The 14,820-nt window shown below is 33.5% G+C and overlaps 1 protein-coding gene across 1 annotated transcript in view; it reads right to left on the bottom strand.

Moving 5' to 3' along the window:
• Positions 1-2,849: 2,849 nt before the first annotated feature.
• LOC117340554 (Down syndrome cell adhesion molecule homolog) overlaps positions 2,850-14,820 on the bottom strand; it is a 49,075-nt gene continuing 37,104 nt past the window's right edge. The window contains exons 34-39 of the mRNA XM_033902313.1: positions 14,514-14,645; positions 13,370-13,618; positions 12,926-13,103; positions 12,106-12,239; positions 11,672-11,837; positions 2,850-11,140 (exon numbers count right to left, since the gene is read on the bottom strand). Coding sequence (XP_033758204.1) covers positions 11,035-11,140; positions 11,672-11,837; positions 12,106-12,239; positions 12,926-13,103; positions 13,370-13,618; positions 14,514-14,645 — 965 coding nt within the window. The 3' untranslated portion in view covers positions 2,850-11,034. The remainder of the gene's footprint in view (positions 11,141-11,671; positions 11,838-12,105; positions 12,240-12,925; positions 13,104-13,369; positions 13,619-14,513; positions 14,646-14,820) is intronic.

Genomic DNA, 14,820 nt, shown 5'->3' with positions numbered 1-14,820 from the left:
CACAGTCTTGATAACTATATCCGATGGTCAGTAATATTGATCACCAATATTTTTAATAGCGTTCATTCACTATGTTAACATTTCAGAGATGGTTTAAAATATTTTCGTTTTTATCTTTTCAAATAATAAAGGGCTTTCCCTCCGTGTCTATTTACTGGAAGAGCCTCCTTTGAAACGATGATTATCTAGATTATTGATGAAAATGTATAATATGTGTTTTCTTAGGCGACATGCAAAGCTTTGATTTAACTATGTCATCATGGCACCGTTGATGATACATTTGTACCACTGTCACGTGACCAGCTTCTATCTACAGTCATTTGTATGCAATCCGAAGAGCGAAATGGTTAACGGAGAAATGGAACGCATAATATATAGAAGATATAGGATGGTTTGTCGTTGAATATAAGATGTGTATCGCAAGTATGACAGAATATCGATAATCTTTCATATGAGTGTTGACAAATTTCAATAAGGTACAAAACAATGTAAATACAAAGGTATGCGCTGATTGATAAAAAACGAAAAACTTTCATTTTCGCTGCAAATTCTTATATTTTCACTGTTCATCGCTAAAAGGAAATATTAGTTTACAAGTTGCTTTCCTGTCTATATTTAACTTGCAAAATGCAATAAAAATATTTGGAACGAGAATGTAAAATTAGATTAATATTCATTAACGAACAATGTCACTTTTATCTATTATATTGGCTTTTGTTCCTAAATCATCCTGGATACATAAGTAAACTAAAAACCGAACACCCTGGACAAAATGAAGATGTAAAGTTAACACTGCTTGAAGTTTAAATTCAGTATAGTTAGTTAGTGACATGATGGTAATGCCACTTATACAAGATTTACAAATGTGTAAAAAAAAAACACACAGGACGAACTATTACTAAAATTGCAAGACTTTCTTTCGCTGACATAATATATGCAGAAACTATGCTATGTTAAAGCCTATTTTTATGTGTAATTTTAACATTGTACAATTATATTGATACATGCTATATTATATAAAGATGCTATCATATTGTATGAATGTTTTGTTGTCTTAATTGCTGTTTTATTTTCACTGGTGAATTGAATTCCGAACGCTATATACTTGCAGTGTGTGCACGATGCAAAGCTGGTTTATCAACTCCGTCGTAACCAAGTAGAGAAGAATATAATTTCCGGAAATTTAATTGATTGATTTTTTTTTAAGATCTTTTCTAAATAATTAACTGGGGTGATTTTACGTTTAGGGATACCTTTCCCCTGCTACATTTCCAAATTCTATCAGATTAATTTATTAGACTTTGGAAATTGCCACAACTTCCTTTCATATATATATATAGTATACCTCCTCATGCAATATAACATCGGTCGATTACCTGTACTTCGCGTCAAATATTCTGGACTATTGCACAGACACCCATGCTTTATTTGTTTTTTATTACATAATCGCTAAAACACACTTAGAATCACTGTAATCTTGACTTTCCTGTAGGCCTAGAAGTCGTCATGACTGTCGTCTGGCAGTGTTGACGTCTCAGTAATTTAGACACTTGAAAGGGTAGGACTAAATTCCGAAAAATATATATATATAATAAGCGTATAGTTAAGGAAAAATCATACACATTCTATATATATAAGTGCTCAAAATAAAGTCTGAAGATATCCATTGATCAAAATAATAAATTGTTGTTTCATTTATTAAGTAACTTAGTTTTGGAAAACATGTAAGTTTGTATGTTACTAAAATCGAATTTAAAACTCCATTATATTTCCCAAACTACAACATTAGATGTGTTATGCTGATTACCAGTATCCTCATCGTATTCAGGAATCAAATGGCACACGGAAATACCAAGATTGTCTTTAGTATTACATATACTATTAATGTGATCCAGTCTATTCATAATTATTTACCAACACCTCTCCCGATGGCTCGCTGTCTCTTGCAATTACTGCCCAATTAGGTAGCAGAGCGATAAGTGACTGATGTAGAGGCTTCCCGAGGTAGCAGTGCCACAAGGAGCTGGGTAAAATAGGCTCTGTTTGTTATTGAGAAACGTCTTAAACACAAATAATAACACGGTAATGGTTTCACATGTCCATTATAAGGAATTTTTACTTACTGTCTACATTTGGCAGGTGTAAACTATATACACATATGTATATAGTGATTTTTAGGGGATTCTTGGCACTTTCTGTTATGGACAGGTTTTTCGTTATAAAGGGTGTCCAATATGACAGATTTGACTGTTCGACATCGTGCACACAATTAGTAAGGCATAAGTGTTCGAAGAAATCTTAAATCTACTAGAATTTCATACTGCAGTTTACAAAAACATGATTCTTAACCCAATCAAATGTATAACACTGCAAATGACTATTCGATCGAGGACAATAAATTTAAAGAATGGTCGATGACAAAGTTAAACAGCGTTAATAATTCAAATAAGGTTACTGTAGTCTAATACTTGTATTATAAAATCTACATCGCTAACCTCTCGAAAAAAATCCATATCTTTTATTGCACTTTCGTAAGGTAAAGACTTTTAACATACATATATTCAAAACAACTGTTCATATTTATGGCAACTGTGTAATAACTATATGTTTATGTTTTGGGTGGTCGGTTGGCAGAGTGCCTTTAACCTAGACGATCGGACGTGAAAAGGTATGGGTCACCTGCCTGACCACGTGAGTTTATTTCCTCCCACATTAAGACCTCTCGCGCACTTCCATCCGGGCCAACAAGCGTGATTAATATAGGTTGATATAACATGTTTCGCAATTGTTATAAAATAAATAAAGATTACATTAATTATATTCACAAAAAGACGAAAAAACAAATATTAGATTTTTTATATTTTATTTCATAGCCATTTTATGTCTCGGTATACCTGTCTCCTTTCTGACTGCAGACGTAACCTCTGACATGGATGTAATGAGAGAGATATGATGGGACATGAAGTATGCAATCAGGTTATAAAGCATACTAGAGTTATCGCCCTTTATCTAAAACGTTGTTATGTTTCCGTTTACCCAACGACAGCCTAGACATTTAGTTAAAGGGACGTAACTCTAATTTGCATGTAAGTAAACATACCATTGGTAGCATAAGGTACATGCTTTTAGCTAAATTACAATTCCGCCAAACAAAAATTTAATCAAAACATATTGAGCTTTACTGTAAATTTACTATAAAAAAATTATTGTAGTAATCCTAACGTTTACATAGAAGCAGTGTACTTGGTACCTGTGCGAAACAGCAGACATTTGTAGTAAAACAATACACTGAATCTGTATGATGAAAGATAATTGTACTAATCAACAATTAAAATCAGTCCGAAATTATGACGTCACTGCGTTTGTCTGGTTGGTCTCTGAATCGACAATTGACTGCGTGACCGATTAATGAATTCAACAGTTCCTCAAAAAAATAACAGTGGCAAATAGATGTAAAGCATAGTTTCAATAATTACTTGAAACAAAAAATAAACTTCTTGAGACACTCAATGGGCAGGTAAAACATCATAATTAACATGATAATAAGTTTAAATAATAAGATTATTGTTATTCAAGATTGCAGTATCATACATCAATCTTTCATCATCCAGAACCTTCTCATACACGATTTTCTTAGCGCGCAAAAACTTTCAGTGAATATAAATTTCTACATTTAGATCTATTTTCTTTACAAAGTTTTTTTCCAAATTTTTCATTTTATAAGACATCAAAAATATTTTAATTTGCATTTATGTTAATTTTGCCAGTCACGCATTATACGACTGACATTATTCCAAAGGGAAACAACCCACCGTACATTCATTTCCGATCACATTTCAATTTATATTTTTGTAAAGAAAGTCATCATAATAAATTCGCAATAAAACATTTTGAAAAAAACAACTGTTTATGATATTTGATAAAGGTTTCATTAAACAAGCACATACAGTATGTGTTTAGACAAAATCAACCGCTGGACATTTTGGCATGACACTCTAGAGTACGACATCAACAGTCTAAATCTGTATAAATTAAATAGACCAATCACAACCAACGTCTGTAAAAACAAATAACCAATATCTAAGCATTTAAGTAAATACGACACCCGCCTCCATTATCTATCGAGAGGATAGTGATACAATGGGTTGGGAGGATCCTCGTTATAGATTTAACATTCAATATCGGAACACATGTTTAAAATGTAGTATTCCGATACTGATCATTCTTTCCATATACATATTCACATAAGTAATACATATATAATTAAAAACACATCGCCATGTTACAGTATACAATTTTTGTGTCGTAATGTATATAACAATGACCTAACAATAAGATAAAATAAGTGTTATTCAATGAAGTTATATATAAAATATTTAATTTATCAGTATGAGACAGTATGGGAAAACCTCATTTATGCAATATAAACATAAAAGAAATATCATACAGATTGCTTAGCCAGTATCATTGAGAAATATTTTTACTAACTTATCTGAGAAGTTTTAATACAAGGTAGTGGTATAAAAGACGTATTGAAAGAATGAGTACTTATCAGAAATATTGATATTAAAAGCAACATATAATAATTAAAAAAAAAAAAAAATATTGCACAAACCCATTTCATTAATGATTTAATGAAACATTGATCATATTATATAGATGTCGTGTTTCAATGACACACGTTATCATTTTGTTTTCAGATTGGAACACGCCCGTGAGTACTATTCAACGCAATAGTGTGTTTTCAAAAGAGCATGTTCATGAATATAGGTTTATAAATGCAAATGTTTATTTTAAGAAATCTGAAAGATATTTGATTGTTATGTTGCAGGCGGTGGGTTGTACGTGTTCTATCTCTTATGCATTGCCATACATTTCACATTACGCCTCGCGTTCTAATCTGACACAATGCATTTGTACTTAGCTCAGAGATTTTTTAAAATGTCAATCAAAGTAAACGAAGAAAGGACAGTTTTATTTTTGTTTATTTCATTTCCATTTCAAAGTCATATATTTAAGGGAGATTTTCGTGTAAATGTTACGTGCATGCTATTGTTACCAGTTACTTTCATTGATAATGATTGATGTCGTGTGACCAAACGAATAGAGCTTGAGAATTAAAGACCTGACATTAAGCATCTGAAAGAAGCATATCATTTCCAATGAGATAATATAAGATTTCAAATCCAGTGACACATTGTAAAATCTTAGATCGAATGAAACATTATATGATTATATCGTCCAGTATGAATTGATTGATGAGAGATAATGCCAATTTCTAATGATATGATATTATGGCCGAATCTATTATTTATTGGAAAGGTTTCAAATTACATATAAACAATGATACATTTACCATGAAATTAAGAACAGCCATGATTTGTAAAATGTAAAATGTTTGCAGAGAATAAATGATTGACGATGTCACATGTTGACAAAGATGATTCATGAATCATGAAAAAGAGGCCGCTATTGAAAAAGATGAATGTATTTCTTAACTCACGATCAAAACATTGCATATGATTCTTGGGTGGTGTAGTTGATCACAGTTAAGGCAGTATATAAGTGATAACATTCCGCCAAAAATCAAGTGTGTAAAAGGTGTAAATTCTCCCATATTACAAACAACAAAAAATCGAAATATCGAGATGTATTCACCTTAGTTATAACGATATCAATAGACTTAAACATTGCTTTTTTTTTGCATTTTCGAGAATATTTAAATATCGATTACTTGATATTTTTTCCTCCAAGAATTCTGTGTAAAAGGTGTAAATTCATATTACAAAAAAACAAATAATCACGATATCGAGATGTATTCACCTTAGTTATATCACAATCAAAAGACTTAAGAATTGATTTATTCGAAATATTCGCGAATATTCAAACATCGATTACTCAATTTTTCTTCTTCTAATAATTCGGTATGTTTCTCACATTCCACTATTAAAGTGTTCTGGTGACATTAAAAAACGTCGATATAACGAACATAAAATGCAAATATATTGCTCACCAAAGTATACGTGATCAATATACAAATGTAGTGAATTGTTTAATAATTGTCTTTGATCTCCCTTAGATTAAAAATAATATGACGAAATCATTGAACAAGTGTTAATATATTAATGTTGCATTATTAGCTGCATATTTCATACTTGGACGTGTATTTTCTACATATTGCATGTGCTCATTAAATTAAAACACAGTGACACTAAAATGTTTTATTGCGTGGTCAGGAGGCGCAGTGAATAGAACACTCGGTTTTCAAAAAAGACAGTCGGGGTTCAATACCCCAACCGAAGGCGAGAAGATACAAGGCAACCTACCTGACTATGGAAATTTCAACAATTTTAATTTCGGTTTCTTTTGAATTAAAGCTGAATTAAGTCATCCAAAAATGATCATGTTATATAAAGATAAAAACCTCACAAATAATATCGAGAGCTGTTTTAACGCCCTTTAAAACCGCTGCCAGTTGTCAATCAGGTTTTTTTTAAATTACCTACAGTAATCGTTTTTAACTGCATTCGTTCCAAATCAAAATCTAAATAAATAAAACAATAATATTTCAGTATGAATTTTTTTTGGATATATTGATTTTTAAATTATGAATTATTGATTGTCGAGTATAGTTGAAATTAAGGGGAGATAATTGAAATTTGGCGATGGCGCAAATAATTGATGGCTTTATCGCCGAATCACAAGCCACATTATCTAAGGTGTAACTTTTTTTTCATCAAAATATGTGCAATCTAATAATACCTTATCCCATATGACATGTATCCGAATTGGATTAAAACCTTTAATGTTATCCAAGGAATTTTGAATCGCACATATTTTGCTGATTTTTGGAATGTTTGAAGTAAATAACGCTATTATGGAAATATATATAAATCGCTGTCACGTGTAAACAATGATGCATACATTACGATTGCTTTTTCCATCCAACATATTTTCAAGTGTAATTTTTTTGTAAAATTGGAATGTATTGGAAACTATAGGCAAGATAACAATAGCAGTTATTTGTTTCTTTGTACAAACACCAACATATTCTACTTTGAATAATATAACGTTAAATTATAAATCCCCTTTTCTCTGAATTATATATTAGATTAGTAGATTCAACGTTGCACAGACGCATATGGTTTTTATGTACAATTAACGTGATAGAGAGTACATGTCTTTTAGATAAAATATTTCCTTCAGTAAACAGACAAATGCATACAAAAGATCAGCCCGTTCTTTTTCGAATAACGCCCTTCGGTCGAGGATCACATCTTTTTTTCTTTATCATCTTGTTTTGATTTAGAATATCAATTTTTAATGTGTATTCTTTATCGAGTTCGGACCAATTGTACTGGCATGACTCCTGTGTCCGATTTGGGTGCTCCGTTTTCTGAATATAACCGCTTAGATCCAAAATGGTGGGGCTGTAATGCTGCATTCATTTTGCATTTCAAAGTGGGTTTTTTTTTTCAAAGCAAATGTAAACATATAAATATATCAGCGAGTAGTTAGTTCGTATAATTTTTGTTTTAATTGAAGCGTATTTTTTTTTAGAAAGGTCGCCATCTTGGAAATTCACATTGAATAGCGTTACAATATACGGAACATTTTGGACTTTACCTATCCTGTACAAGTTGAAGGAACCGATAGAAAGTACACGAGCATGTATGTATGGGGCTGTTCGAAGTTCAGGAAATTATGCTCCAGGCATCAAATCTGACCATTGCTAGCCGGTAAGACATGACAACTTATTAACTTAATGACGGAGGACGAGCTTAAATACACATGATTGTTTTAAACAAGGTGTGCATTTGACATAGCGACGTCTATAAGCACTTTACAAATAGATTAAACGTTTTGATATGTATCTTTAAGAAACAACAATATTTACTTAGTTTAATATTATCTATCTTGCTTGTAACAAGCATTTTCATTGGCTTACTAAATTGTGTTTGCAGTCCATAACGTAAAAGAAATCTTTTGATTGACTGACACAGCGGCGCAAAAAAGGTATAAGAGAAAAAGAATCCATCGAGTGGATTTCTACTAAAGTAGTTTCATTTAAACTACTATATAAAGGTTAACTTGAATATGCATTATATGTTATAGAGTTATAGGGGGAAAAATAAACACCTGACCTTACAATTAAAAAAGAATATATTTTAGTGGGAAATATAATTATTGCAAGCTGCTAAAACTATACTTGCCTGTTGAGTGTTGAAGCGTTTTAAAGATATTTCATCGATTTCAACGTAATGGTTGTTTTGCAGAAATTTCACAAGTAAACAATGATATAATATACAAATTTAGTAGAATAAAACGATTTTCTAATATGGACATTGCGTCTTAAAACCTCGTCATATGTTTGTTGCAACTTGAACAATCTTGTGTGTATTTTTTGACCATTCGATTACCAGTTATGTTGTCCTTAACATATAAAAATGCTAGCAATCAATGCTGGTTTTACCGATAATTGTTTGATCAGTCTTCTGTAAAATAATTGGTGCAGACGTCCAATTAGCACGAATAAAACTATATACAAACCCAGCAAGAAATAATGCTGATAAGTAAGGACAATGCTATAAAGTATTAATAATTTGCAGAACATTTGATATTTTTGTATATACATGATAAATAATGCAAATATTGTACATACGCACTCACAATCTACTATATATATACATATCCTTAAATAATGTCAGCAATACTATAAGTGACAATTACTAACAGGGAAAAGCTTACTAACAGGCAAAACGAACTATATTATCTATACAACTATCTAAAATTAATTAACAAATAAAGTATGACTCTTTGCAATATTTCTTTGAAATATATCGTTCATAATGCCAAATACAATATTTAACATTCGTAAATGTATTTAGGGCATAACACATCAATTACAAGATGTTAAGTGTATGCAGAATAGCATAATTCGCTTTGCAAATAATTAAAATATTTCATTGAAATCTCGCATGATGCCATTTCTAATACTCATATTATTTTACAACATCGCTGCATACAATTACATGTTGCCGATTCATAGGCAGAACCTTATAACAACTGATTCACAAAAACGCTTTAATACACTGTTTTGCTCACCAAACGTGCAAACCTTAAATATATCAAGGAATATCATAATGTTTTTAGCAGATAAAGTGAGATAACTTGAGTTACGGAAGGGGACTGTAACAGGAAGCGTGTGACAAGAGCACTGTAGCATTGAGCATGTGTAGATACATACAAAGATAAAAAAATGAATAAAAACTTCCATTACCTTCCAAGGAAAAAATTATCATTAACGGTGATACGATGATAAAGAATATTGGTATTTTTTCTCGAAATGATTATCATTGATTCTATATTGATCTAGTAAGAAGCCGTCGTTTTATTTGGATAGTCAACAACACTCAAATATGGTTTATCCAATTATACATGGCGGGATAATACTGGCAGTGGAAGGACTGACTAGGTTTGCTAAAAAATATTTAACATAAATACTTCATTTTTGTAAAATAAATAAAAGTTTATAAATGTACCAACATGAAGGCCAACATTATATTTCAGTTTGTATGAATAACTGCTCGGTATATAAATAGCATTGTTCTTTTCGAGAAGTAAATGAAGCAGTTGAATATTACACGTATATTATATATAATATTGCACTTAATGTCCCTAATATCGCGTGAGGAAAAAAATGGAACGTAATAAGCTATTCGAATATCCAGACACAACATCGCGATACAGATTAACGTACATTTTAAATATCTTATTTCCGAACGACAATATAGTGTGACTTCTGAACGTTAATATGTGCCCTCCGAACGGCACTTTTGGATTTCCTAACGACATTACATGGTATCACAATTTAAAGTAGAACATTGTATACACTAAATAATGATTTCCTTCACACCCTTTTTTCAAGTTTTCACTAACATGTTCTTTACCATTTGGAAACAGAATCATAACCAACATCTTTGATCAAATAAAGTGCCTAGACATGCAACGTCAATAAATTAAGATGACTCTGGAAATCCTTACAGGAATGAGAAAATAATTCTTAATTCTTATGTCTGTTGAAGATATATCAACTTCGATTCCAAAAGTAATCACCGTAGCAACGCCTCGGATTCTTTACATGTCTTTCAAGTGACATATATTTGGGTTTCTTATTTTATTTACTTGTCAAATAATGTTCGTTATGACAAGCCACAAGTAAATATCATCTGATGACGTAACGCAACACATGTAGATACGCATACCTCAGATTCTGAGCCTTCTTTTCGTATTAGTTTTCAATTATCTGGCTCATTTGAATAGATCGGTCATGTTTGTCCTTAAAAGACTTGCGCATATTGCGGAATGCGCAACACTAAATGTTCACATGGCCGCTAAAGCAATTATGATCAATTACAGGTATGTCAATTTCATGACTTATGAATACATGTACATTATAATTAGATGAAAATGGCCCGAAAGCAAAGGGTGAAAGCATGAATCAACATTGACAACAGCCACTTGTATCGGTCATGTTATCAACTAGCTGCTAAATCAATGTATTCAAATATCAAAATCACAACAAGGATTAATTTAATCAACAATGTTTTCTATTGCACTTTTATGATCCCGGAATGTAAAAGCAATGATGTCGATTACATAAGTGACCTCACCATTCCAAGGTCACGCTCGCGAAGGGCAGATAACTTCAGACGTATTGTTTTATTGACTCCAACATGAGCATCCCGAAGTGAGCCAGCACGAATCAGCCATATGTTCAACACTCATATAATATGCAATAGGTCAACTCTTTATATTGTCAAATGGCATTTTTTGCACTTATTGAAATGAATATAAAGTGTTTTCCGTACGGTACCATTTCTCCTAGTCCGTAATTGACAAACGACAGGAAAGTGTAGAAAGTACGTTAGACTTCGGAGCGTGACCAATATCCTGAGCTCTGACACTCCGTGTAGCATTTCTCCTTTCAACTTGTACCGTTGTGACGTCAGCTGTGTAACCTTTGAAATCCTGTTATACTATAGTAAAATCATCGGTGTAGCCTTTATCGCCCTTTTTCTTTCTTTGAGCAGAACTGCTGTCGGCAATCTCGTCATCATCGGGAACCGGTCGGTAGTACCTGCAATATCGTAAAATAATTAAAGCATATATTACTGTAAAATAATAATGTGGTTTTTTATCAGAATTTAACACTAATATCGTAAATGAAAAATTATAGAAACCGTGGCATGATGAAACTACTCATGTATATTTCTGAGTTTATATTCAATGGAGTATCACACATGTGTTTGAAGTTTAATTTGACAAGCATTAATAATAAAGCATATATATGGAAGGTCTACAATATATAACAAATCTCCCTCATTCCTTGCTGGTATACACACTTCCTATGTCGCCGTCAGAACACTTACTATAGTAGGTGAGACGAAGCAAGCAAAAGGTGGATCTTGTAGGATATAAACTAGTCGTCAACTTAGACCAATAGAACACCGACTACAGTTGTTAAGACGAAACCTTAAACCAGCTAGAGTCATATAGGCGATAATCAGTGATTAACTAAGGCCGACAGAACACTGACTATAGCTTGAAAAGCGAAATCTCGAAACAAGTCATAAAGGCGATCAACAAGTGATAAACTAAACACAATTACCTGTCCAAAAGACTGACGGCATCTTCATCCTCCTCCGCCGGACTGGTCATTGACTGACCGGCGAGCGACATGACAAGTGGGCGGTGTTCGTCCGTGCCAGGCGTGGCTAATGTTGTGTCATACCTTGTTCGCACGTGCGGGGTGCTCCGACCCACTGCCCTCACACCTGGTAATATCACATTAATAACACCGTTATCAACAATCACCTGTCAATATTTTGTATTTGATATTTGATTAAACATTTCTTTTACATTGTAATTTCAACAATAGTTCAAAACAAGGAAGAACATCGACAATAACTGACCCAAAGAGCCGAAATAAAATTTAGCGCAAAATGAAACATTCAATTTTTGGATACTTTTCCTTTTGATTTAATTCTGTGCATCATTTTATCGTATATAACAAATATACCTCTGTACGTAATCGATACCTACCTTTCTTCTTCTCAGCTGCCTTCCGATATGATTGATAGGCGCCATCTAGCGGACTAGTGGAGTGTGGGGAATCCCGCCCACCAAACGTATACGTGACTTCCTCACTACTAGTGGTACTCGTCCTACTATGAGTTCTGTCAATCAAATTTGATATGAACTACTATTAAGAGATACGACAGTGTAGCGGCCAATGGAATTAGGAATAAAACAAACTGAATCACAAAGTTGAAAATTTAATAACAGGCTTAATTGATGTTGGTGAATCACTTCATAATGACATTGAATACGTTAAAATCATCACTCTACACTACATGATTTAACTGATTTCCATACACCTGAAATAAAGAAGGTTAAAACGTGCATTAAAAGACAATATCTAACAGTATCTTCAGCAATACCAAATGTATTTCACGAGTGGGGCCAACATTTGGATTTTTCACGATTGTGTATCATAAGCACAAAGTGTCTAAATGTTATCCACAAAGTGAAATACATTTTGGTATTACTGAGGATACTGTAGAATATTCTGTTTATTACATGTTATAGCAAAATTTACGGGGCAACTTTACAGTTCTCCCATTGTCATGTGTTAACAGTGCTTTGATCAAATCAGACAAAATAGTATATTTCCATTAGTAAATTATCACTTTTTCATACACTTCTGAAAAATATCACTTTTGTAGAATGACTAATTTTCGATATTTCACTGGTAGAAATGTAATGAATAGTCTTATTAAAGAATGATAAGAATATCTTCTTGCTGATAGTAAAGAAATTGAATTATGAATTGTTGCTGCTGGTTTTTTTTTTATCAACTGACCTTGGTACGAATGCTGGAATGATTTGGCGCTTGGCGATTGTCCCCCGCTGTTTACCACGGTGACGACCACGCGTCCTGCGCGGGTGGAATGTCTCACGTGGAGCGTCTGTAGTTTCACGATCTGTCGTGTCACTTTCAGCTTCCTTCTTCATGGAACGTTTCGGTTTGCCTTGGGCACCTGTATTGACAAAAATAAAAAGTGCATCCATTTATTATAAATATCATGTATAATCGCTCAATAACATATTTTTTCTTTAGAATTTTAAATTAAACGCACAGGAATAACAATCGATACGTAGTAGGTAGCTACTTCAAATATATGTAATGCCGGTTTTGTCTATCGCGCACAAAAATAATATTACAATAAAGATGAGGCGAAACTGACAACTTAGAGGAAATCAAATGAACACATTGTTATTCGGGCATAAAAGTTGGGAAACTCACACTCGTAGCCCGGGACTTCGCATGCTGCCTGCCTCTGTTCATTAGGTTTGGGAGGTGACTGGGTGAATTGTACGATACCCGGCTCCGTGGCTACTGAGCTATCTGTTGGACCGGAACTGGAGTCCTGTGGAGACTCGTACACCACGGGAGGTGGCGGGTTCTTCCGTGCATTCTCCAGAGCTTCCAGTAATTCATCTCGGCTGGATGAAACTGTCGTCACACTCGAAATAACGCTATGTCTTTGACTTCCTATTGAATGATTGTACAGAAGACATAAAAGCACTTTTAACAAATCTCAGTGTACTACGTTGTCAAATCTTTTCGAATACGTCCGGTGGTAATTTTTTATGTGTCCCATCATTATCGTACATTTGCATGTATTTGCCATCTTTATATGTCAAAAATGTTTTCCCAAGTTCCATTGGGAGCTCGGTAAGTATCAACCTAAAAGGATTATTGCTGCCTTCTACCTTTTATACTAGAAAGTAAGTCACCCTGGTACTACTGATCCGACTAGAGAGTATGTTACCATGGTACTACTGACTAGACTAGGGAGTCTGTTACCATGGTACTACTGACTAGACTATGGAGTCTGTTACCCTGGTACTACTGATTTGACTAGGGAGTATGTTACCATGGTACTACTTAATAGACTAGGGAGTATGTTACCATGGTACTACTGACTAGACTAGGGAGTATGTTACTATGGTACTACTGACTAGACTAGGGAGTATGTTACCATGGTAATACTGACTAGACTAGGGAGTATGTTACCATAGTACTACTGACTCGCCTAGGGAGTATGTTACCATGGTACTACTGCCTGAACAAGGGCGTATTTACCCTGGTAGTCTGGTAGTACTGATTTGACGAGGGAGTATGTAACATTGGTACCTACGGACTCGGCTATGGAGTATGCTACCCTGGTATTCGATTAGACAGATTTTCTCTTATGCAAATTCGGCTGAGTATTAGTCAATTTGCCCGGAATCCCTTTTTGAATCCCATCGGAAGTGTTGAACAAAATATATCCTCTCTTACAAAATAACTAATATATCATATTGGTTTTACTTCCAAATTCTGGAATAAAATTTCCCAACATCCTGTAACATTGATGTACGAATTACTACAGTTGTTTGCTTACCTTTCTCATCAGAACTTCCATGTGATCCTGATTTTGATTTGCCGTAAGTACTATGGGGTCTAGGTGGACATTGTGTGAACAGCGCGTGAATCTGTTCGGCGCTGGCATACTTCCGGGGACTCAGTATCAGCCCTGAAATATTTTTTTAAATATCGATAAGACTTATAGCTAATACTATATAGTAATCATAATAAGATCATACATATATTTGTTTGGTTTTTTGTTTGCTTGTTTGGGCTTAACAGCCAATCGACGGCTGTGGTAATTTAGGATCATAAACAAGCACGTGGGCGGCGAAGACAAAATA

This window comes from Pecten maximus, chromosome 13, assembly GCF_902652985.1.
Source record: "Pecten maximus chromosome 13, xPecMax1.1, whole genome shotgun sequence".
Lineage (NCBI taxonomy): Eukaryota > Metazoa > Mollusca > Bivalvia > Pectinida > Pectinidae > Pecten > Pecten maximus.
The sequence above is the reverse complement of the archived record's forward strand: the minus strand, read 5'-3'. Positions and strand labels throughout refer to the sequence as shown.